The sequence below is a fragment of the Melanostigma gelatinosum genome (assembly GCF_949748355.1).
Source record: "Melanostigma gelatinosum genome assembly, chromosome: 4".
In the NCBI taxonomy this organism is placed as follows: domain Eukaryota; kingdom Metazoa; phylum Chordata; class Actinopteri; order Perciformes; family Zoarcidae; genus Melanostigma; species Melanostigma gelatinosum.
The window spans coordinates 25,555,248-25,579,995 of NC_136637.1; the positions used below are offsets into that span (position 1 = coordinate 25,555,248).

Genomic DNA, 24,748 nt, shown 5'->3' on the forward strand with positions numbered 1-24,748 from the left:
AACCACAAAAATATATCCGTCATTGCATATCGCTGTCCTCTATTATCTGAGCCGTCGTTTTCCAGAGGTGGAGGACACATTGACAGCTGAAGCACGAACGCTCTGCTCTTCTCCTTCCTCTTCACTCCCAGGACCGCAGTGTGAGCATGAGGACAGCTGTCTTTCTAGCCCCTGTGCCAACGGTGGGACGTGCAGCTCTCCGTCTGCCGGCAGCTACACGTGCTCCTGTCCTCCTGGCTACACAGGTCCTCGCTGCCTGAATGACACGAATGAATGCGCTGCCACGCCCGCTATATGCCAGAACGAAGGCCTATGCGTCAACACCCCTGGCTCCTACAAGTGAGAATCTAGTTTGTAATAATCAAATGTGAAATATGCCACCCTCTGGAAATACGACTGAGTTAAATGAAATGTGCTCTGTCCTTACAGGTGTACCTGTGACCCAGGGTTTACGGGCAGACACTGTGAAAGCGTGTACATCCCTTGCTCACCCTCACCATGCCTTAATGGAGGCACCTGCCACCAGAACTCTGAAATCAGCTACTCTTGCCACTGCCTCCCAGGTAGGGGGATTCAGATTGTGAAATACTTTTGTTCCAGCTGAATGTGAACTAAAAATACCACCTTTAAAAAGTTGAACCACCGCACACCAACAGAGCTATTAACAACTTTGTTGCCTGGTGAGAGAGAGAGAGAGCGTTTAAGAGAACACAATAACTGGTATTTATCCATCTATGAATGCAGCTTTGAGTTTCTGTATTGTTGCATTATGTTGTCTGAGGTGCAAACAGTCTGATCCTGTTTGCTGTGTTGTGTTGGAAACACTGTGCTGTCAGTCTGCTACAGTTAGCAAGTAGACACAACAAACACACACACAAGTGATGTTTATACACTACCAGGACATGTGATAACACTAATGCACACTAGAGAATATCATATACAAGTTAGGTGTTTGAGTTCATGTCTTCCCCGATCATGTGTGCCAGGTTTCAACGGGACTAACTGTGAGAGCAACATTGACGACTGCCCCGGTCATCAGTGTGCCAATGGAGGAACCTGTATGGACGGAGTCAACACCTACAACTGCCAGTGCCCACCAGAGTGGACTGGTAAGGGATTTGTGTGTTCAATTGTTTGTTTATATGTTCTTGCGACGACTTGCGACGTCAAGTCTTTAATATTTTCGAAATGAAATCGACGGCACATTGTTTGTGTCCTTACCGCTTCATTTTCTAGATATTCTAGCCACATCATTTTGAAATATCTTTTCGAATATATTGGATCCTTTCATGTTGTCTGCTTTGATATCTCACTTCCTACCAGTCTTCTGTATTTTTCTTCTTCATGCTACAGAGCCTCGTACTTCACACAAGGTGTGTCTGTGCTAACACGCTTGTACTGCATACGCAAGCTTTCCGTTGACAAAGCAAACATGAAAAACATCAGCTTCCTTGGGCCTGTCTGAGTTTATGTCGCACTAATCCAGCCAGAGAAAGCAAAGCCAATGTGAGCAGGGTATTCAAGAACGGCCACTGTGGATGAATAGTATTCTCATACTGTATATTTTTCATCTCTGCAAAAAATAGAGCTTTCTAAATAAGGCGGTGAGCATCTGAAATATCTTAAAAAATGGGTCAATATTTACCATGCGGTTACACCTTAAGTGATGTTGTAGTACAACATGGAGTATTGACTCAACGATTTAACTAAATATGTTTACATTTCCTACAGGTCAGCACTGTACCGAAGATGTGGACGAGTGTCGTCTGCAGCCAAACACTTGCCAGAATGGCGGTACCTGCAGCAACCTGTTCGGCAGCTACGTCTGCGTGTGCGTTAACGGCTGGAGTGGACCCGACTGCTCTATAAACATCGACGACTGTGCGACAGCTGCGTGCAGCCCAGGCTCCACATGCATCGACCGCGTGGCGTCTTTCGTCTGCCTCTGCCCCTACGGAAAGACAGGTAGGCCAGCAGTGCAACCTTTGTTCAATTACTCCAAACCACTACTGCAGTTTGGACATTTCCTGCATTTGGATCTGTTATTCAAATAGCTGAACGCATGTCTGTGCCCGACTGAGCGAGTGATGAAGTTACACCGTCGGTCGCTTGAGTGTTGGATTTTTCGAATTCTCAAAACTAGTTTCAGCAAAGTGCATTAGTTGACATGTTGGGGATTAACTGTGGAACTCAATACCGTGTCTAGTTTAGTCATTCCTTGTCAACACAATGTTCCTTTCAGGCCTGCTCTGCCATAGAGATGACGCCTGTATCAGTAACCCCTGCAGAGAGGGTTCTCAGTGTGACACCAACCCCATCAGTGGCATGTTTAACTGTAACTGTGCACCTGGGTATGTAGGCAGCACCTGCAACATCGACAGAGACGAATGCAGCATTGGTGAGAAAGAGAAAGTTCGAACCACACACAACACGTACCTCTGCCAGTCTGTTCTGCTTTCAAGCGTGCCTATTTCCCCTTCATCATCAGGTACCAACCCTTGCGAGCACGGCGGTCAGTGTGTGAACACCGACGGCTCCTTCACGTGTAACTGTGTGAGGGGTTACGCTGGGCCGCGCTGTGAACAAGACGTCAACGAGTGCGCTTCGAACCCCTGCCAGAACGACGGCACATGTCTGGATCGCATCGGGGACTACACCTGCATCTGCATGCCTGGTACATTCCTTGAGAAATGATGAATTGCCTTACATTTTAAGCAGTTTTATCAGACAATCTGTTCCAAATGAGCTTCAAAGAAGTGCAACATTTGAAAGGGTTACATTTTATCATCTAAATCTGAAAGATCCAGAGTGATAAACACTATTATGATACATGTGCCACATTGTATAATCCGAACAAGTGCTGGGAATTCAGAAGAAAATTATTATAAAATGTTGAAAAATATGTCTTACCTTTTTTAATCTCATTCAGATCTGTTACCATTTTTTATCAAACAGACAATGTTGAGCAAAAACGTGACTTCCTTGGTGGAGTTGACACCACAAGGTTCAAATGAAATTATTTAAACACATAAAGTCCGGAGCGAAATCATAAAAACGTGTTTCTCGTCCATGCAGGATTTGAGGGGACTCATTGTGAGGTGGAGATAAACGAGTGCATCAGCTCGCCCTGTCTGAACCAGGGGAAATGTCTGGACCAGGTCAGCCGCTTCGTCTGCGAATGCCCAGCGGGTTAGTACACACGTAGCTATATTTTTCAGGTTTCTGCACAATCAGAGCGAAAATGAGTTGGCTTATGAAGTCCGTCCTGTCTTTTAACGCGTGCGTTTGTTATCATGCTCATCGTGTTGTTCTGTTTTCAGGCTTCAGCGGTGAAATGTGCCAGATCGACATCGATGAGTGTTCCAGCACGCCCTGTTTAAACGGGGCCAAGTGTATCGACCGACCCAACGGATATGATTGTGAATGCGCTGAAGGTAAAAGGGAATAAACACACGTTGAACCCTTGTTCTAATGTGTCGGGCCTGCTCTGCTATTGTGCTATAAAGTAGTAAATGGTAGACTGCATCACTTCATCTGAAATAGTCACTTGATCCGTGACGCAATAGCCTAAGAGAAAATGTCCTTCCGCAGGCTTCACCGGTCTACTTTGTGAGGACAACATCAACGACTGCGTACCAGAGCCGTGCCACCACGGTGTGTGTAAAGACGGCATCGCCACCTTCTCCTGCGAGTGCCAGCCTGGATACACGGGCTCCATCTGTAATATCCAGGTCCAGGAGTGCCACAGCAACCCGTGTCAGAACCGAGGACGCTGCATTGACCTGGTCAATGCCTACCAGTGTAACTGCCCACCAGGAACCACAGGTAGAAACTTGGTGTGCTACAAAAAAATCATTGCCTGTATAGTGAGACAAGTTCATTCGAATTCATTCTTCAAAGAAAGAAAGTGTCATTCGACATAATGGTACGTAAGTGATGCAGCTGTACGACTCTCTCACCTGACAAGCCAGTAGCCTCCTTGTATCTTCCATGGCACTAGTGCGAGAGGAGTTTCAGACACTTTCTCCTCAACAATACTGCCACTGGGTTTTAAACACAGCTCTTTGTGACATCTGGTTGCTACAGTAACCATACAGACTGAACTATAAACGCAAAACATTGTTTGAGTTCTAGATCATCCGGCACTTTAGACCGAAGGATAAATTAACTCCGAATCTTATTTGAAAGAGCCTGAGCCAGATCACTTGAAGGTGCTCCTGAATGTAAAGACCCCCATCCCCCACGCCGAGAGCTTCCTGTGTAACCTTCGATGTATAAACTGGAGAGCGCTTGTGTGTACAGCAGTCACAAGTCGGGGTCCAGTGGTGCTACCCACGTTGCTCTGTGGATTAATAGGCTCAGTTCAGTACGCTGTACCACCCTGAGACCTGGTACTGAAGTCTGCACTGTCCTCACTTAACCAAAACGGCCTCAGCTCAGCCTGTCAGCTCTCATTTTCTGGTTTCATGCCCTCACTTCCCCTCTTTAAATGTTCCTTTTTCCCTCTCTCTGTCTAGTTTTCTCTTCCGTCTTTCTGTCACTCATCCTTTTCCTCTCTCTTCTTCTCTCCCACTTTCCTCTAATGTTATCCTTGATAGATGTGTAACTATGCCATACTCTCGTTGTAGTAGGCCATTAAAGCTTTTTGTGAACATTTCTCACTTCTTGCGGAACTACATTCTTATGGAGTCTCACTCCCCCCGGTGGTAAGTGACTTAACAGTCACATTTTGTAACAGCCGCTCGATCTGCTTCTCCTCTCATGCAACTGCTCACTCTGTGTTTTTGGTGTGCTACTTTTAAACGCACGGTCAATTAAAAATGATTAAGCACATAACCTGGCTATTGTTGCCCTTTATGAATTTATGTTTTTTTCTACTCAGGGGTGAACTGCGAGATCAATGAAGATGACTGTGCCAGCAACCCCTGTGAGAAGGGAGAGTGCCACGATGGCATTAACGAGTACAAATGTGTGTGCGCCGCAGGATATACAGGTACGTTTTGCTACATCCAGTAAAGTCAATGTGATAACAGTCTAAAACGTTTCAGAATTGAGGCAGGATAAAAAAACAACAACAATATACTTGTAGCACTGCCGGATGATATTTGGATGCTGTTACTGAAATCAACAGGATAATCAAGGATGAATTCCCTCTGAATTGCTCTCTGACAGGACTTAAATGTGAAGTGGAGATCGACGAGTGTAACTCCAACCCGTGTATGAGTGGAGGAAGCTGCTACGACAAGGTCAACGGGTTCTACTGCCTGTGCCCGCCCAGCACCCACGGCCCTCTGTGCCTCTCTGGGACCGACCACTGTGCTCCTAAGCCTTGTGTGCACGGAGACTGTATTGAACAGCAACACGGGTACGTCGACCTCGTACTGCCACTCTGAAACGTTATGTTCTGAGATCCAACTGTCCTTACATTAAGGTTTGTGTGTTTGACGCATCAAACACACCAACAGTGGAGCCCCGGTAGCAAAACCCGGCAATAGGTTTGGCCCAAAAAGCAGCTGCTGTTATTATTATTATTATTTTGTGGCTAATTTCTCCTCTTTAAACTCGTGCTGGCCTTTCTTTTGGGTAAAGGTATCATTGTGAGTGTGAAGCTGGCTGGGTGGGACAAAAGTGTGAGCAGGAAAAGGACGAGTGCCAGCCCAGTCCGTGCCAAAATGGCGGCACCTGTGTGGACCGACACAATGGCTACACCTGTCAGTGTCAACCTGGATTCAGAGGTAACGATGTCAATTCACATATTTTAGCACTGCATTTTTTTAAGACTTGGCAATCAACAGAGTAAACGGCACTGAATTTTAAATGAAACATATTTCAATCACCCCTCCTCTCGTTGTAGGTGTGAACTGTGAGAAGAACACAGATGAATGTGCATCCGGGCCCTGTCTGAACCAAGGCATTTGTATAGACGGAGTCAACACTTACTCCTGCCAATGCAGTCCGCCATTCACAGGTTAGTGACATCACACTTCCACCACATCAACATCCACTTGTAAGCATGCAACCGCATGTCTTTGCAGCAGCCAACTGAGTCAATTTCTTGCTCGTTTTATCATTCATAAAATGTGTTCCTGTGTTGAAATAGGTAAATTCTGTGAGGTGGAACAGGTTCCCTGTGCCTCTCATCCGTGTGAGAGGGGAGGAGTGTGCCGTCCGTCTTCAGACTACACCTCCTACACCTGCCGATGTCCTGCTGGTTGGCAAGGTATGTGCGTGTCTGTGAGATACGTGTCCGTCTGACTGAGTTTGTGTGGCTGTGAGTCGAGATAGAGGGAAACTATGAGACAGTGTGCCTGAGAGCAAAGTCATACCTAATAGTAGGTATTTCTGCTAGATTGATGCCGTGCTAATGCGTTGTTGTTTGGTCACGCTCGTGTAGGTCCACGCTGCAGCGAGGATGTCGACGAATGCAGGAAGAGCCCTTGCAAAAATGCTGGTCGCTGCATGAACAGCCCGGGCAGCTACACGTGTAAATGTCAACCTGGATACAGCGGACACAACTGTCAGACAGACATTGACGACTGCTCGCCAAGTGAGTTTCACTTTCAACTAATTCACCTCACTCGTGCCTGGATGCACCCAGTGGTAGCCTCACCTCTGCATTCATGGACTATGGCGACGAGTCAACTGCTGGTGGATTGTTCGTTGATAACCTGGAGGATTTGTTCAATCAGTAAATCAAGTTTTTGTTCTTTCCCCCTCTCTCTCCTCCCCTCTGTAGGCCCATGCCTGAACGGAGGCTCTTGTGTGGACGACGTCTGGAGTTTCTCCTGTGACTGCCGCCCCGGTTTTGAAGGGGAGCGCTGTGAGGCCGAGGTCGACGAGTGTGCCAGCCAGCCCTGCAGGAACGGCGCCGTCTGCCGGGACTACGTCAACAGCTTTGTGTGCGAGTGCCGACCAGGCTTTGATGGAATCAAGTGTGAACGCAACATCCTCGAATGTACCGAGAGGTGAGTCGTCCGTTCGAAGCAGGAACCATAAACGCTCAATGGTTCTGTTCTTCTGCAATGGATTCCTCCTGGATGATTTCTACTGCATCTCCTGCAATTATCTGACGGACTATTTGCCTGATATGAGGGTGAATCAGCCATTGGTGCTGGCAGATTGTGTATCTCATTAAGATGTATGCCATTAATAGGTTTTTTTGTTTCCTATATTCAGTTTTTCCTTTTATTAAAGTGAACTCAGCACCCTGGACAGCCTGTCGTCACCACTTTGTTTTCCCTCCTTCCTTCCAGCTCCTGTCTGAATAATGGGACTTGCATTGACGACATCAACACCTTCTCTTGCCGTTGCCGTCCCGGTTTCTACGGGACATTCTGCGAGTACGAGCAGAATGAGTGCGACTCTCAGCCCTGTAAGAATGGAGGCACCTGCACCGATGGCCTGGGCACCTACCGCTGCACCTGCCCTGTGGGATACAATGGACAGAACTGCCAGGTATAGTGTTTGTGCGTCACTGCAAGTGAACGGTGTGGGTCTGCAGGTAGTGTGCCTGTGCTGGGTCCTGCAGTATGCGTTCTTAGCCATTTCATATTTATACATCTAATATAATAATCTAGAACATAATATGGAGGGTACGCTTTTGATATAATCTTTCCAAATCATTAATTTGCTCGGTTTGCCTTTAAGTTATAAATATGATGTCTACATATTTTGTCTGTCAATGTTCACTGATTACTGTTAATGATTCCTCACAATCATTATTCGTGTTTTTAACACGTGATCATAGGAAAACAGAGAAATCATTAAACTTATATATATTTAAACATGCACGATTTTTCTGTTCCTCAAACAATGTCACATCTGTCACATTTTTTGCACAAAATTGTATGTCCACCACAGCATTTTTCCCAGCTTAAAAAACGCACACAAAAAACACAGCTCGGAGCGCTTGAGAAGCTTTGTTTGCGCCTGATATTCCCACTATTATTGGGAATATTGAATAAGAAAGTTGGTTAGGTTAGATGCACCAAGCTGAAAGTATGTAACTCAAGAAAGGTGGCTGGATGTGGTGCAGCTCCTTCTGTCTGTGTAACATTTACAACCAACTGCAACTCTCTCTCCTTTTGTTTCTTTTTTTTGCAGAATTTCGTGAACCTCTGCAGCCAGGTGCGCTGTCACAACGGCGGCTCCTGCTCTCAGACGTCGACCTTCTGGACCTGCCACTGTCAAATAGGATGGACGGGACATTACTGTGACGTCCCTAACATGTCCTGCCAGGACTTTGCCGCCAGGAAGGGTGAGGCCCTACAACACAATATTTAGTATTTACAATGAAAATGTAGTTTCCTGCCTACGGTTTTATCAGACAAACTCTTACCGTATGCACCTATCTTTGCATTCTTCATTCACTTTATGTGCCTCCTTTACCAAATGACTGTAGGTCTGGAGGTTGAAAACGTGTGCAAGAACGCCGGGCGGTGCGTGAATGTGGGCAATTCCCACCGGTGTCAGTGCCAGCCAGGATACACGGGCAGCTACTGTGACGAGATGGTGGATGAGTGCCAGTCAAACCCTTGTCGCAACGGAGCTACATGCAAAGACTATCAGGGCACATACGAGTGCATAGTAAGTACATTCTCAGCGGTTTGTGTATGTGTGTGTGTGTTGGTGGTTTGTAGGTTTTGAAGCTTTTACGTTAATACGAAGCCCCCAAGGCACGCGATGAGCTGACCTCTGTCTCTCGCTCCAGTGTAAACCAGGCTACCAGGGGGTGAACTGTGAGTATGATGTTGATGAATGCCACTCGAGGCCCTGCCTCCATGGAGGAACCTGTATCAACCTCATCAACCGCTTCACCTGCGCCTGCCCACCTGGAGCCCACGGTACGTCTGCATGTCACACACGTACACACACACACACACAGGTTGATGAAGTATTCAGAGAGCAGATTATACGCTTTATGCGATACCTCGAGTGACATCCGTCTGTCCACTGCTCTGCAGGGCTCCAGTGTGAAGTCAACGAGGATGACTGTGCCCCCAAGCACGGCTCCTTTGAACCTCGCTGCCTGAATGGAGGACAGTGTGTGGACGGCGTGGGCCGTTACACATGCTCCTGCCCGCCAGGATTCGTTGGGGAACACTGTGAGGGGGATCTCAATGAGTGCCTGTCTGGGCCCTGCCACGCCCCCGGCAGCCTCGACTGTGTGCAGCTGGTCAACGACTACCAGTGCCGCTGTCGCCTCGGATACACCGGTATGTTCGTGTTACCCGCTCCAAGGGGCATAACAGCACCATATTTAGTCGTTTTGTATGTTCGAAAAACAGCAAGGCATCCGTGCTTTTGTGTTAATTGTTTCAATAATAAAAGATGTTTTGGATAATCCTGCAAAGGATTTGAGTTGTTAATTGTTATTTCTTTCACAGGTCGTCATTGTGAGTCCATGGTGGATCTGTGTCTGTCTAAGCCGTGCCACAAAGGTGGCATCTGCTCTATGAACATGAGCTCAGTCCATGGCTACACCTGCTCCTGTGTTCCTGTAAGTTGATTCAACGTCACTCTATCATAAGATAAAGTGGTTTCAATCGATTTTTCCTTTTTTTTTTTATGCTTGCTTGCTTTCTGAATACCACCTTTTCTATTCTTTTCTCTTTGCAAACAGGCCTCACGGTCGTTGTTTTCCCGTGCACTCTAATTTATTCATAATCAGCGTGATGCTATACTTTTAAATGAAGGTCTTGATTGACAGTCCTGTGCTTGTGAATCTTCAAATAACTATTTAAAGAGACAAATAACACATGCATCATTTTGCCTTTTGTTCTGTGTTTGGATTTTGGCGCGTATGCCACAAAGTTCACAATGTAGAAGAAGCGCCATAGATGGCTGTGGTGCGAGGAAAAAAACACTTCTCTTGTAGGACGATCAGAGATTGTGTTTCAATTTCTCTGCACAAAAAAAAACAATCAATACCAGTTGCTCCATTTTCTTGATATGTTCACATTGGTGACTACTGCACATCCCTCCAGACTTGATTATCAAACAGCGAATGTTGAAAGTGAAACAATCCCCCAAATTCCATATAGTATTCAGCAGAACACATCTTTAGTGTGTTTTTGATGCTTAATCACTTCAGTCTCAGAGGGTATTGGATCTCTTTCATGAATCTGTCTGCTTATAGTGAAGATTAATTGTTAATAGATGTACTGATCTACTTCAGACGATTATAGAAGTGGACAGGTGGCTGACGTTACTCCCGAGGTGTTTTCTTACTAGAACATGAATCTCTTCACACTAAATTCTTGTTTTTCTCTCCACTAACTTCTTGCTCCCTCTCTTATTCTCACGCTTGCTTCAGAGGGCCACACCATGGCTCAGGTATAGTAGACGAGCAGTAGACCCCAGATGTATATTAGTTATAGCAGTTTGTTTCTTTAAAAGTCAGCTGCAACGTTGTATTGGCCTATTACAAATGTGTAGCCATGCCTTACTTTTTGACTATATTACTGTCCCACTCAAACGAGGTGTTGTGTTTTATAGGGCTTTACTGGGTTCAACTGTGGCGAAATAGAGGGCTACAGTTGTGCAAAGCTACGTTGCCAGAATGGCGGTCGCTGCGTGGAGTCACCTGGCCACCTGTACTGCCAGTGCCAGTCAGGCTTCAGCGGCCCACACTGTGAGAATGAACAGAGATGTCCATGGAACTGCCAAAATGGAGGAACCTGCATCAAAGACCCATCCAACCCGTACCAGTACAGCTGCCGCTGCCCGATGCGCTTCTCGGGACCATACTGCGACAACAAACTAATCACGCCACGCACTCCTACGTGCCCCTATCTGCAGTGTGAGCAGCATTCGGGGGACAAGGTGTGCGACGATCAGTGTAACAACCACGAATGTCAGTGGGATGGAGGCGACTGCTCGCTCAACTGGCAGCAGCCCTGGGTTAACTGCGACGCCAGTGTTCCCTGCTGGGACCTCTTTAAGAATGGCCAATGTAATAAGGAGTGTGACAACCCTGGGTGCCTCTTTGACAGCTTTGAGTGCCAGGAGACCACATCATCCTGCAAGTACGTGACCCTTTTCTGTATTTTGTCATTGCTGTTGCAGTTGCGTTTACAGTCCAAAACATTTTGAAGCCAAAGGACGAAACACCCACCCTCATTGTACTGTGTATTTTCAGGTATGACAGGTACTGCGCAGACCACTTTGGGAACGACATCTGTGACCAGAGCTGCCACACGGAGGCTTGTGGCTGGGACGGCCTGGACTGCTCCACTGACACTCCAGCCATGGTGGTAGGTGGCACGCTGATCATCGTGGTCCGGCTGCAGCCTAAGGAGCTGCTTGGAGACATGAGGGGTTTCTTGCGCTCGCTGGGAGCCCTGCTGCACACCAACCTGCAAGTTAAGCTAGATGCAAATAAGAAGGCGATGGTTTACCCTTACTATGGGGAGGAGCATGGACGACATATACAGACGAGCAGAAGCAAGCGGGAGCTGGAAGTTATTGGGTAAGAATAGTTCATGATAGGGTAAAGGCTCTTCCTTTAAGCTCTCTTATAATACTCGCTTAAAAAATGAACAATCTGCAGGTCATTTACAGTGTTTGAATTTTCCCATCTGCGCAGATCTGAGGTGCACCTGGAACTCGATAACCGCGAATGTTCCCAGAGCTCTGCCCACTGTTTCTCCAACATTAATGAGGCCGCGTCATTCATTGCAGCAGCACACATGAAGGCTGAACTGCCGTACCCTCTGGTGTCTGTTACAGGTACGTAGGCCTGTCATCCAACAGTTAAACATAAATCAAATGAAGACAAAACAACTGGTATTAGACTTGTCTTTCTATCCTCCAGCTGGGCCTCCAGCAGATGACTCACCAGTTCCAACGCCTCTGATGTACCTGGTTGGAGTGGCCGTGGTTATTATTCTGCTGATCCTTGTGCTGGGGATGCTAGCAGCCAAGAGGAAGCACAAACATGGCGCCCTGTGGCTTCCTGACGGATTCTTGGCCAATAAGAATGACAAAAGGCGAGAGCCTGTCGGACAGGATGACTTTGACATGAAGTGAGTGGATATGCAGACCAAAAGCTTGTGTTAGAGAATATTGAAGACAAGATATATTATAACAGCTACTCTTATGTGTGTGGGCATTCATACCAGAGTAAAATGTAGATCTTGGGGAGATGCGGCCATGCAAAGTGAACAAGTATCGCTGCTACTGTTAAGAAACGTTTGTGTACGATACTTTACGTTAAATAGCTGGAGGAGCTCAAGTGCATCAGCAGAAGACTGTGGTCGTGCTGTGCAGCTCCCAGTGATCGATACTACTGTTTGATTGAGTGTTAAGCAGAACCAAATGGAAATGTTGCTGTTGCTTAAACCTTTGTCTTTTTTTTCGTATCAGGAATTTCAAGACCCAGGATACCATGATGGATGGAGTTCAGAGTCAGAGGTGGCTGGAAGATGAGGTCCCACCCAAGAAACAAAGAGTAAGTGAATTGAGAGGGAAAAAACAATGGTTCAAAAGGAAAGCTGATGGATTGGAGTAGTTTCAATTCAATTGGGTAAGGACCATGAGGAAAGGATTTTTTTTTGTGAATGTTGTTTCAAGTTTTGTTGCTTTTTATAGACTGAAGACAAACCCTTGCTGCCCATCGCTATGGATGGAGGTGTTGACCGAAGGGAGTGGACCCTGCAGCATCGCAAGGCTGCTGACATCTCGCTCACTCCCCCACAGGCCGACCTGGATGCTGCCTGTCTGGATGTTAACGTCAAGGGACCTGGTGAGAAGAACAAAATACTCATAAACTTCTAAATCTGATCAACTTCAAGAACTTCCTTATGTATTCCTTTTCTTTTCTTCTCAGATGGCTTCACCCCGCTGATGTTGGCATCGCTGCGTAATGGTGGAGGCCCGGACTGCAGCCTGCATGGAGCAGAAGAAGAGGAGGAGAGCGGAGGAGATGAACCAGGGCCGAGTGTCATTTCAGACCTGATCGCTCAGGGTGCTTCTTTGATGGCTCAGACGGACCGTACGGGAGAAACGGCGCTCCACCTGGCTGCCCGCTACGCCAGGGCTGATGCTGCTAAGAGACTGCTGGACGCTGGCGCTGATCCCAACGCCCATGACAACATGGGCAGAACTCCTCTGCATGCCGCCGTGGCGGCTGACGCCCAGGGAGTCTTCCAGGTGAGAAAAAACGGTTTGATCAGAATCGGTTATAAACTTTGAATTTGATATTGGTCAGCCAAAACAATGTTGTCACTGTGAAACGATAACTACTTGTGAAATCTGCATCACTTCTATTTTATTTCGTGTACTTTTTCCATCGTATCTCAAGTGTCTGTATATCTTTTGTCTTCTCAGATACTGATCCGTAATCGTGCAACAGAACTGGATGCCCGGATGAACGACGGCACTTCTCCACTGGTCCTGGCAGCCCGGCTAGCTGTGGACGGGATGGTGGAAGAGCTGATCCACTGCCATGCTGACATCAATGCTGTAGACGACCACGGTGAGCAAACTTTTCATAGATCTAGTCTTCCTGGGGAGTGCTGTATTTTTGCACTGTAAAGTCTGGTATATGAATTACAGCATATCATGGACACTTATTCGGATTACGATATTGCTCGTATTGACGCTGCAGTATTAGTATGAAGTAATTATGCTGGTAGGTAAGCAGGACAAGATAATTAGACCCGTCCATGCAAATTGCACGTGTTCACGGTAGTAAACCTTTAAGACACTGCTATGCTGGCTTCAGTCCTTGACTTGAAGAGCTCTGATTATCAACAAAAATATACTTATGAATGGAATGTAACAGAAAAACAAGCTAGTAGTTATTTCATTCTGTTTAACACGGATGTTCGTCTCTGTCTTTTCTCCCCGTCCAAACATTATAGGCAAATCTTCTCTTCACTGGGCAGCTGCAGTTAATAATGTGGAGGCCACACTCGTGCTTTTGAAGAACGGAGCCAACCGTGACATGCAAGACAATAAGGTTGGTTCTTTGTTTTCATTCATGATATTTCAAACCATAGTTCCTTAGATTGTGTGCTGATGAAAATTTTTTTCAGAGATATATGTTAAATTGAGACTTTGCTCAAAACAGATCTTTTGTGTGTTAAAACCCGCTGCCTGCTGTGTTTCCTTCAGGAGGAGACCCCTCTGTTTCTTGCAGCCAGAGAAGGCAGCTTTGAGGCGGCTCAGGTTCTCCTTGACCACTACTCCAACCGCGACATCACCGATCACCTGGATCGGCTGCCCCGCGACACCGCTCAAGAACGCATGCATCACGACATCGTGCGCCTGCTGGACCAGTACAATTTGGTTCACAGTCCACACAATGGCCCGAACCACATGGGCGGAGGAGGCAACGCTATGTGCGGGGCCAACGGAGTGGGCTTCATCGGCATGCGCCCCGGGCCGCAGGGGAAGAAGAGCAGGAGGGGTGGAGGTGGAGCGAAGGTGGGAGGCGTTGGAGGGGGAGCGAAGGAGCTAAAAGACATGAAGGCAAAGAGAAGAAAGAAGCCCGCTGGAGGAGAGGGGCCGGGTGTAGGTGCTGGAGTGGGAGGAGGAGGAGCAGGAGGGAACGCGAATGGCGTCAAGGCAGCAGCAGGACTTCCAGAGAGCTCTGTCACCATGTCACCCGTTGACTCCCTGGAATCACCGCACTCGTACACCGGCGACGTGTCCGGCGCCGTCTCCACCACGGCAAACTCCCCTCCCCTCCTGAGCAGCCCGACCTCCAGACCAATGCTGCCGCCCGTCAGCCACATGCTGGGACAGCAGCCGGGCTGGGTGGGCATGACCAAGCACGGCTACGGCGGCCACATGTTCGGCCTCGTGTCGCACCAGATGGGGGGATCTCACCCGGGCATGGGCCAACACCACGGCCAGGGCCCGATGCTGACTCCCATGAACGTCACCATGAGCAGAGAGCAGCTGCCGCCCATTGTCACGTTCCAGATGATGGCCCCTGGAGGAGGCCAGGCCATGCTGAAGCAGCCTCAGCCGGGGCAGGTACAGGTCACACAGTCCCAGGGCCAGAACCAGAATCAGGGTCACTCCCAGCAGGGGCCAGGCCACCTCCGATGCCCCCAGGGTATGATGTACCAGATGCCTGAGCAGATGAGCATGGCGCACGGGCTCTCCCACGCCCTGCAGCACCCCCACACCGTCAGCCACGGGGGCCACGGCGGGATTGAGGGCCAGTCTCGGCCGCTGCCCTCCTATCCGCCCATGCAGAGCCCTGTGGATAAGTACCCCACTCCCCCCTCCCAGCACAGTTACACCACCACTGGCTCAGAGGGCGCCACCCCGGGCCACTCTGCCCACCCACCCAGCGAGCACCCGTATCTCACCCCCTCTCCCGAGTCCCCGGACCCTTGGTCGTCCTCTTCGCCACACTCCAACTCGGACTGGTCTGACGTCACCACCAGCCCCACCCCTCTGGGGAACCCCCACCACGCACTGCCGTCTTCGCACCACACACACATTCCAGAGCAGGTGCAGCTGCAGCCGCAGTCGCAGCAGATGCAGCAGGCCTCTCAGCAGCCTCAGCTCGGCAACATGCAGGTTTTTGCGTAGGCCGCCCGGAGGGAAGCATAAACAGACTGACTTTGGGGTTCTGTGTAGTTGCATAACAACACGTGAACTCGTACGATGCTCTTTCTCGTGTCTCGTTGATCCTCTTTCTGTTCTTCATTATAGTAATCGGTCACTTCCCCTTTCATGTTCTCTTCTCCTCTTTGCACTTACGAAAACTGTTTGCATAGTTTCTAAAAACGTCATAGAGTATTATCGTCGACATCAAAAGTTCTCACTTCCAGAAAAGAACGCAGTTAGCTGTCCGTCACGAGATAACATCAGTTTCCATGTAGATCCTGGGATCCCAGCCGAGCATCCTCTGCTCTCCGTTGCCCAAGTCAAGACTTTTCTTTTTTGGCCTTCGGCACACAAACTGTTTTATTGAGGGATCAACGAGGAAGTGCCAACCAGATGGCGGCCGGCTGGTGTTGCATCAGACAAACGGACCGTTCAGATGGACACTGAGACGGGGCGGAGGACGTTCTGCACTGATATTGTCAAACAGTGTCACTTCTTTCTGCTATACGCCACCCTTACGTGTAGTTTAATGTGATTAGCCTGCCAATACTAACCCGTCGTCGCAACCGTTCACTCTACTTTTTTAGTACGATGGGTCACATTCAATTGATGCTTTAATTCAGCAAAACTACCTAGTTGTTGCCTCATTGTTTTTTTTATTCATGCATTGTTTTTTAATGTGCTAAAGGGGGAATTTTATAAAATGCTGTCGCACGACTAGAAAGACAAACATCGAGTAAATTACAGATTAAATAGAAATGCACACACACACGTGCATGTTGTTACTAAATGGCTCTACACTTGTGCTAACAACGTAAATGTATTTACTGCATCGGTTACAGTTGCAAGATATTAGTGTTTCCCGTCAAAACGTCTGAACACACAGAAGGTTTAATAAATGTGTTTTTTTGACTTGCATGCAGTCGGAGCAGTGAGAGCAGAGTATGTGTCGAAGAAAGTCACTGTTACAGAAAAAACAAGAGAAAGTTACTGTGTTATGCAGTTACACCGTGTCTTGCCACAGACGGTACCACTATATCTCACGTGTTGTTGAGGGATTAATTAAGCTTGACAAACTTTATGCAAAAACATACGTTAGTTTTAGTATGTTGTATGATGAAATGTACATAGACTTACAGCACATTCTGCTTGTTATTACTGAGCTCGATTCGGCAAAGACATGTTGACTTTAAAACGTCTGTTTCTGTTGGTTTTTTTAATATGAATTCTGTTCGCACTTCTCGAATGATCCTGAATGTTACAGAGGTGCATGTTTTTACTGTTAAACGGCATCCTTGCTAAATGTTTTCTCTTTTCAAAAATCATTTATAACCAGTTTTGCCTTTTTGCTTAACTACAATCAGTGTATCGCTGCACCTTTTTAATTGTAATGATTCATAAACCAAGTCTGGAGGCGAGTACGGTTTGATAAAAGTATTTGTTTTTTTTGTCTTCCTTCTTAAAGTTGACGTTGATCATAGCTTTGTGTGACTGCTCTGTGAACGCAGACAATCATTCACTGTTTTGTTTTTGAAACTTCAAAAAAGAACATCAGTGTCTCTTTAGACCAAATTATTACCGGTACTTTTTTTTTCTGCCAAAAATGTACATCATGTCCAAATGTATCAGTTGTTGCCCTTGTTTTGATAGACTCATGACACGCATCCGATAACAAGAAATGTTTGGGTTTGAATTACTACTGCAGTTGTCTCTGTGAACAAACCACAGGATTCACCGGGGCGTGTCTCTGTCCTAATGATGTCCTAGTTTACCAATTCATGTGTGCTGTTGAAGTGTCAGTCAGCCTTCTTATTTACAATTGAGCAAGTCAGTTCCCATTCATATGCAAGGCCATGTGTCTATTTTCTGTATATAAAATGTTTTTTGTATTGTACTTTCCAGTAACCAAATAGCCTATAATATACATGCCATATGAAGTAGTTGTCACCATGTTTGTAAAAGGTAGATGAACTAAAACTGATGAAAGTTGTCAAGAAAACCCAAATGATCAACCAAAATGTGCTTCTTGAAATAAAGCCCAGATCTTCGTAGACTTTTGCTTTTGTCTTTTTTTGTGTACAGTGCATTTTTACACAAGTTCAGGGACCTAGTTTTAACATACAAATTTAAATATGACACAGATAGAATTAAAACGGATGAAAATATGATACCGGTACTTTTTGAAAGTATAGAAAAAAGATTCAGGACAGCAACTTCATTCCATCAATGAATGTTCCTGCTTCAGCTGGGTACAAAATACAGGTTTGATGGGTAATCGGATAATTTGATGGATAGCAGGTTGTATTTTGTATTTTACTAAAAAACTAATTCTGTCATCTATTTTGTTCTTATTATACAGTAAATGCTTTAATTGTTTATGTTTTTACCAAGTGTCTTTGAGTGCCTTTTAAAGCACTATATAAATAAAATGTATTATTATTATTATTACCTTTTAAAGCCTTGGATTCAATATTATACAGAAAAACGACTTGGCTTTGCACCATTGTTTTACTAATTGCAACTGGATGTTCAATTAAGATAAGATAAGATAATCCTTTATTAGTCAATTAACTGTTTACATTAAAATATACTAATGTGGTGTGACTTTGGTCATATATGTTTAGTTGTTATTCATGGGGCTTTGTTATCCCACATGTTAGTTCATTCTCCAGCGTATGATAAATACGAGTGTTGCAGTTCTGCTGCCGGTCCAGCAGGAGGCGCTGTGTCGCACAGGAAGCTTTGGCAAAAAAAAAAAAAAAAAAAAAAAGACGAGGAAGAAAGCTGTGCACGGAAGTCATTCAGGATTGTGCATGCCTGAGATTGTTTTTCCTCTCTTCTGCAGACTTTCGCGGTATCATTTACTCTTTCCTTCGGCCGTTAGTTCAAACTGAATTGCTCTTAACGATGCGGCAGTCGACGTGTAGACCCCGGTAAGAGAGCGTGGAGTTAAGCGCAGACGGTTGGATCTCCAGTCCGGGTCAATGGACGAAGTGCTGCTGTTTTGACAGCTGGGTTGAGACTCCGGTACCTGGTCCGTCTGCCCGAGAGAGAGCTGCTGAGAACAGACACGAGCCCAAGTTCACACCAGTTATTTTACAAATATCTACGCCCGTGGAGCAGCTTCTACAGCGAGTGTAAATGTGAGTAAAAACCTCTTTCTGTCTCAAAGTCTTTTTTTCCACTTCTCACTACGGTTCTGTATTTACCTCCTTACATTTGAACCGTGTCTTTATATCCTCCTTTTTTATTTTTTATTTCCCTGTGTCCAGCCTTTCACCGACCAGGGGTCATGGCCTCTTCCCGGCTGAAGTACCTCTCTCTGGGCGTGCTGGTGTTCCAGACCACCTCCCTGGTGCTCACCATGCGGTACTCCCGCACCCTGCAGGCCGAGGGCCCGCGGTACCTGGCCTCCTCGGCTGTGGTGGTGGCCGAGGTGCTGAAGATCCTCACCTGTGTGCTGCTCGTCTTCAAGGAGCACAGTGAGTGCAACCTGAACACACTGATGTCATGTCACCACAATCACCAGCACCACTGTACAGTATTAGAGGCTGGAACCAGCTCGTGTTTGTCCTTTTTGCTCAAATTAATGAAGGAAATCTTCATTGAAATATCAACATTGTTTTTGATTCTGTCATTTTCACTTTCAGCCCAAATTATGACATGATTTTAATATCTGCTAATAGCCATAAAACCGTGTTAAACCAAATAAGTAAATAAAGACACCAATATGACATGAAAAAAATAGTTCTAAACTATATTTTTTTAAACAATTAATCTAAAGTAGTCGCGTGTTTAATGTAGTCGGAACAGAAACAGCCGCTAAAATACAATATGGTCTAAAAAGGGTGAAATTATGATATAAATCCGACTTGTTCTGATCACAGAATACAGTAACAATAACTTCAATACTCATTGAGCAGGAATGTTAAAGTGGTTTGATCTCTTTGAATTACACTTGTTCTACTTCGAGTAACCAGATCAAATCAGATAAACCTTCTTGAAACGGTGCCAGAACTGCTGGCGAACTACGAGAGCACCACTTCAGAAAATAATGGTGTCTCTACTACCAACCACTTTTACGACAAGCATATCGAAAATAACAAAGTGAAAACCCTGCGCTGCTCTGTCATGTTTGCTTTAGTATTATCACAACCCAGATGAAAGGCTGCAACATGAATGGGAGACCGGACGAGTTAAAGGTGATTAAATAAGCACATTTATTTACCTAAACTAAACAAAGGTGGAGCGTCAGCAATGTCAGGATGTGTGAAAATGTCTGAAACAAAACAGCTGCCGTGTCGGCTAAGGAAGAGCCGCCTTCCGTGTTCAGGTGCTCAGTCTTTATAGCTGGCACTCCCACCAGGATCAGGTGTGGCTTATCAGCTGACGGGCAACAACCTGAACCACAGTAAGAAACGGCAAACAGGACACAGACCCCCAGTGGAAGGGCGGCGTGGTCACAGTATGAACATGCAGACCCATGCAGATCTCATACAAAGACCTCAGTACCCAGTTAAAAAGACAAACTTACTCCACAGCTAATTTTAGATTCTCTACATCCTGTCAAAGCTGACTGGTTTCATATTCGTCCAGCAGTCTAACCAACTCACTAACTGTCGTCATTCTTCAGATTACAGCATGCGGGCCCTGAACAGCATTCTGCGTCAGGAAATCACCCAAAAGCCCATCGAAACGCTGAAGCTGGCGATCCCCTCTGGGATCTACACGCTGCAGAACAACCTGCTCTACGTCGCCTTGTCCAACCTGGACGCAGCCACCTACCAGGTACGGCCGACTCGCGGCACGCACAGACACCATAATGTGTCGTTATGAGCCCCTTCAGCAATCGGCACGCCCTTTGTTCATGCGAAATGTAAGGTTTGTGTCCCTTTGTCTCCACCAGGTGACGTACCAGCTGAAGATCTTGACCACGGCTCTGTTCTCTGTGTCCATGCTGGGCCGCCGGCTGGGCGTCTACCAGTGGCTCTCGTTGCTGATTCTTATGGCCGGAGTAGCTCTCGTGCAGGTCCGGTACAGCTTCTCGTCTGTTCACTGCTAAATGGAAAACACATTATTTCTCCATTGTCTAGAAATAGGCCACAAAACATCCTCTCTGTGGTTCCGCTTGATATAAAAATAACTGTGAGCACATGACGTTTAAATCGAGCCTTTTATTCCCTAATAATCAGGTTAAATGTTTTGGTATGTTGAAAATGTTTACAAAAAAAGCTAGAAAAATAATAATAGATTATATGTTGCATATGGGCCATATGTCTATTATTAATTTATTATTACCAATATATATTATTTGCCCAAAAGAAAGAAAAGTCTTCCTCAGCGGGATGAATTTGCTTTCAGTAGATTGCTTCTGGGATGATTTTTTATTCCGTGACGACAACTAAGCTATCTTCATCTGCTGAAGAAAACCTCTTGACGCAGTTGATCTATCTGGAAAAAGCCACTAAATTAACCTTTTTTTTTTTTTCTTTTTTTGGCCAAACTCCTGTTTCCACTTTCTAGCTCGAGGTTTATTACAATCCAAGTGTTTCTCTTGTGTTTGCAGTGGCCCTCTGAATCTCCAGCGGCCCCGGAGAAGGATGCCGTCTCTACGGGCTCCCAGTTTGTCGGTGTGACGGCGGTTCTGGTGGCGTGCTTCTCCAGCGGGTTCGCCGGCGTCTACTTTGAGAAGATCCTAAAGGAGAGCAAACAGAGCGTCTGGGTCCGCAACATTCAGCTGGGTCAGTATTCCTCCGTCGGCCGAATCAGTTATTCTTCACATGAAATGTAAGTTCATGACTTTTAATCAATGCATGTCCATCAACAGAAGAACAATGTTGTGAGATGTTGTCGAAAAACCAATTGAAAAAGGCGCTAGCTCCATGTTCTGGAGTGAGCTCTAAGTTTCCTTTCTTTCCTGTGCAGAGAGCCAGCTGGGCTCTTTATCTCCGATATGTTTCTGTTAAGATTAATGTTCCTGTCCAGTTTATTTTTACCCCGGAGCGTGTGAGGCATGTGTTAAGTCTCCTGCGACTCCTGGCGTGAGCTCGGAGCTTTTGCACCTGCATTAAATGTCGGAGCCGAGATCTGCAACGGGAGCAGAGTCGAAAATGCTGTGCATGTTTTTGTTGTTGTTGTAAAAGTGATACAAGAAAATGTAAAAAAAAAAAGAAAAAAAAGAAGGATAAAGGAATTGGTGTTAGTTCCAGCCTTGTTTGGAAAGTACAGGAGATAAGAAATGTAGTTGGAGTACATGAATATTAAAGGGGTAGTTTGATATTTTCAGAAAATGCTGATTTGCCTTTCTTGCCGAGAGTTTGATTGATATCTCACTCGCACTGAATATGAAGCTCGAGCAAGGAAAGGGTTAATGCTAGCGTTGTTTACTTTAGCGTTGGGACTGGAAACAAAGAACAAGGCTCGCTCTGACCGAGGATTCAATGCAATCATTTTATACAGTGCCATTAAAATGACGTGTGTGTGTTACACAGTAACTAATAATAATATAAAAAATAATAACAGTGTAATACTGTGAAACTGATATTTTCTGAGATGGTTATCGTGCTAAAGATCTGTCTTAACAGCAGTCTTGGTAGTATTTCTGTCTTTATTTTGATGCGACTTCAGGATGAAATCTATAGAAGTATCTTGTGTGTGTGTGTGTGTGTTTCCAGGGCTGTTTGGGCTGGTGTTTGGCCTCTTTGGGATGATGGCCTTCGACGGGGAGAAGGTGAAGGAATCGGGAATGTTCCAGGGATACAACACCGTCACCTGGACTGTCGTAGCGCTGCAGGTAAACGCTCACATCAAGCCGCTACAACAGATTTCTACAGATTTAATGACCCCAACAGCTTTGCAATTATGCACGACGCAGTCACAAGACTAGTCGAGTTCGAAGATGTGGTCTGAGCGAGGGCGCCGTAAGTAAGAGGGTAGGAAATGAGAAAGAGGGCCACTTTAGGCCCCTGGCCGGATTTGCCGTGATAAGAAGGCCAGTTCAATATGTTTTCCCACCTAACTGTCAGACATATTATCAAGCCTCTGGGGTAACAGACTCTTTATTTCATGAATCAGACTCCCTCTCTGACCGTTCAGGTCATGCCTTTGTCCATCTGTGTCCGTGTGTTTGTTGTTTCTCCAGGCGCTGGGTGGTCTGGTCATAGCAGCGGTCATCAAGTATGCAGACAACATCCTCAAGGGCTTCGCTACATCGCTCTCCATCATCCTGTCAACTCTCATATCGTACTTCTGGCTGCAGGACTTCGACCCCACTGGGTAGAGGAAACAGTCACTACCTCTCCCTCTGTCTCTCTTCTGGGTTGTTTTTTGTTTGTTATGTCTTTGCTTTCCTTTCTCATAACCACTATTTCTCGAGCTGACGCTGTTGTCTGCTGTCGTCCGCAGCGTGTTCTTCCTGGGGGCCATTCTGGTCATCGCAGCCACTTTCCTCTACGGCTACGAAGGCAGGCCAGCCCCCAACCCCAGCAGGGCGTAGGACACTCGGGGCTGTGACTCTACAGCAGCAGTAGGAGGTCCTGTTGAAAGGAGGACAGCGAGCTGGAGAAAAAGAAGGGGAAACGTCTTTATCATATATAATAAGAGGAGGGTAAGTAGGTTGGGAACGGAGGACGGGAAGAGCGGAAAAAAGACAGTAATAAACAAAGAGCGAGCACAACGCTGTGATGGGTCTCACACACCAAAAGTGCCTCAGCTGAGAAGGGTAACCAATGAGAACAGAACCGTGGCGGAACAGGGTTGTATATTTTTCTTTGTTCCTGTATTTACGGATGTAGATCTGGAGAGCGATTCTCGGTAGGACCGACTGATTGTGTTCATTCGAGCCCGTTTGGCTGCTTGTCACATCAGTCGCACCTACACAACGATAAAGGATTAAAGGGGCAGACGGGCCGAAGTTTAAGATGTACTGCGATTTTTTTCCAACATTGTCCAACTCAGAGGTGCAGTGTTTAAGACTCTTGAAAGGTCTTTTTTTTTTGTCCCACTTTGAGCTTTCAAAGCACATTTTTGACCATTTTCCCCTAAAATAAGCATTCCCAGTCATTGTTTGCTGTAAGGTTGAGGTCACGCGTGCAAAATTTGCAGCTTTACTTGATGTTCAACTTTGGTGACCTGCAAAGCCGAAGCCTCAAAGTAGGTGTGTGTGGTTGACCCCTCTTGGCACCGCCCACATTCAGCAGGAATATTGCCTGCATTTGCTCATGTGTGCACTACAGCTATGTACAATACCACAGGCTCTAACCAAGCCCTCAAAGCAGCCAATTACAACTTTCGGGGCCATTGGGCCCAAAATCACCTTTTCCCATAGACTTCCATTGGGAAAGTCTATCAAACATTCCCAGTGCAAACACTTAAATAGCTCTTATTTGAATCATTAGGTCCTAAAATTCACTGATGGCTGAATCCAGAGTTATTTTCCTTCCTCTGTTCATGTGAATGAGCCTGAGAACGAGGCTGGAAGGCGGGGCTAACAGAAACACTTGTGCTCTTGGAGGAGTTCATGTTTTACACTCATCTGGGAGTGAGAATCAAAAACTTCAGGAATAAAAACCAATTAGAAAACCAGTTGAAGGGTGTAACGTCAGCTGTTTGATTTTTGAAGTGATTATTTTGTACAATTTGAAATTATATTAACCTGGAGCGTAAATAATCACCATTTAAATTGTAATCTAAATGAATTATTTGTTTAACTTATTCATTAATTAATTAGGCTTTCACGTGACTTTTCATAGCCACTGATTATAAACTGTCCTGTGCTCGTGTTACAATATACGCCGTTGATTTTGTGGCGAAGTTAATCAAAAGTGAACTGCCTGACTTGTGATTGCGTCAGACATCTGTGGAGCATTATTCACATCTTGGAATGTACATTTTGACCGGTGTTTTTCTCCTGAGATGATTTATTTATTTTTTTTCCTTGGGATAAAGCGGGTGTAATTAATAACTATTTTTTGATTACCAATATGTCAACGTTTCATAAAAGAAAAATGTTTCCTAGAACTATTCTGAATGTGTCATTGCGTTGTGTCTTTTCTACACTAAAACGAGCACAATGATATCATGAAGAGCTTAATCAAAAGTAATCTGGGCAAAATATTCTTTACAAGTCATCATGTAACCGTCTGAGCAGTCGTTTAAATATTGTCTGATTCCAGATTAT

At 45.9% G+C, this 24,748-nt stretch overlaps 2 protein-coding genes across 2 annotated transcripts in view; both read left to right on the plus strand.

Annotated features, from left to right (window-relative positions):
- Positions 1-17,613, plus strand: part of notch2 (notch receptor 2) — a 41,425-nt gene extending 23,812 nt beyond the window's left edge. The window contains exons 4-35 of the mRNA XM_079267755.1: positions 132-339; positions 430-563; positions 987-1,109; positions 1,732-1,965; positions 2,243-2,398; positions 2,489-2,674; positions 3,076-3,189; positions 3,321-3,434; positions 3,592-3,825; positions 4,883-4,993; positions 5,173-5,365; positions 5,590-5,735; positions 5,855-5,968; positions 6,101-6,220; positions 6,395-6,547; positions 6,737-6,965; positions 7,254-7,455; positions 8,104-8,257; positions 8,402-8,586; positions 8,711-8,843; positions 8,964-9,215; positions 9,387-9,499; positions 10,498-11,027; positions 11,141-11,470; positions 11,588-11,730; positions 11,816-12,026; positions 12,367-12,451; positions 12,592-12,745; positions 12,830-13,152; positions 13,330-13,477; positions 13,866-13,963; positions 14,119-17,613. Coding sequence (XP_079123881.1) covers positions 132-339; positions 430-563; positions 987-1,109; positions 1,732-1,965; positions 2,243-2,398; positions 2,489-2,674; positions 3,076-3,189; positions 3,321-3,434; positions 3,592-3,825; positions 4,883-4,993; positions 5,173-5,365; positions 5,590-5,735; positions 5,855-5,968; positions 6,101-6,220; positions 6,395-6,547; positions 6,737-6,965; positions 7,254-7,455; positions 8,104-8,257; positions 8,402-8,586; positions 8,711-8,843; positions 8,964-9,215; positions 9,387-9,499; positions 10,498-11,027; positions 11,141-11,470; positions 11,588-11,730; positions 11,816-12,026; positions 12,367-12,451; positions 12,592-12,745; positions 12,830-13,152; positions 13,330-13,477; positions 13,866-13,963; positions 14,119-15,552 — 7,064 coding nt within the window. The 3' untranslated portion in view covers positions 15,553-17,613. The remainder of the gene's footprint in view (positions 1-131; positions 340-429; positions 564-986; positions 1,110-1,731; positions 1,966-2,242; positions 2,399-2,488; positions 2,675-3,075; positions 3,190-3,320; positions 3,435-3,591; positions 3,826-4,882; positions 4,994-5,172; positions 5,366-5,589; positions 5,736-5,854; positions 5,969-6,100; positions 6,221-6,394; positions 6,548-6,736; positions 6,966-7,253; positions 7,456-8,103; positions 8,258-8,401; positions 8,587-8,710; positions 8,844-8,963; positions 9,216-9,386; positions 9,500-10,497; positions 11,028-11,140; positions 11,471-11,587; positions 11,731-11,815; positions 12,027-12,366; positions 12,452-12,591; positions 12,746-12,829; positions 13,153-13,329; positions 13,478-13,865; positions 13,964-14,118) is intronic.
- Positions 17,614-18,401: 788 nt separating this feature from the next.
- slc35a3a (solute carrier family 35 member A3a) lies at positions 18,402-24,588 on the plus strand. Its single transcript, XM_079266997.1, has 8 exons — positions 18,402-18,713; positions 18,843-19,052; positions 20,204-20,358; positions 20,477-20,599; positions 21,137-21,311; positions 22,245-22,363; positions 22,712-22,845; positions 22,975-24,588. Exons 2-8 carry the CDS (start codon positions 18,863-18,865, stop codon positions 23,063-23,065), a joined length of 987 nt encoding a protein of 328 aa, XP_079123123.1. The 5' UTR covers positions 18,402-18,713; positions 18,843-18,862; the 3' UTR covers positions 23,066-24,588.
- Positions 24,589-24,748: the final 160 nt, after the last annotated feature.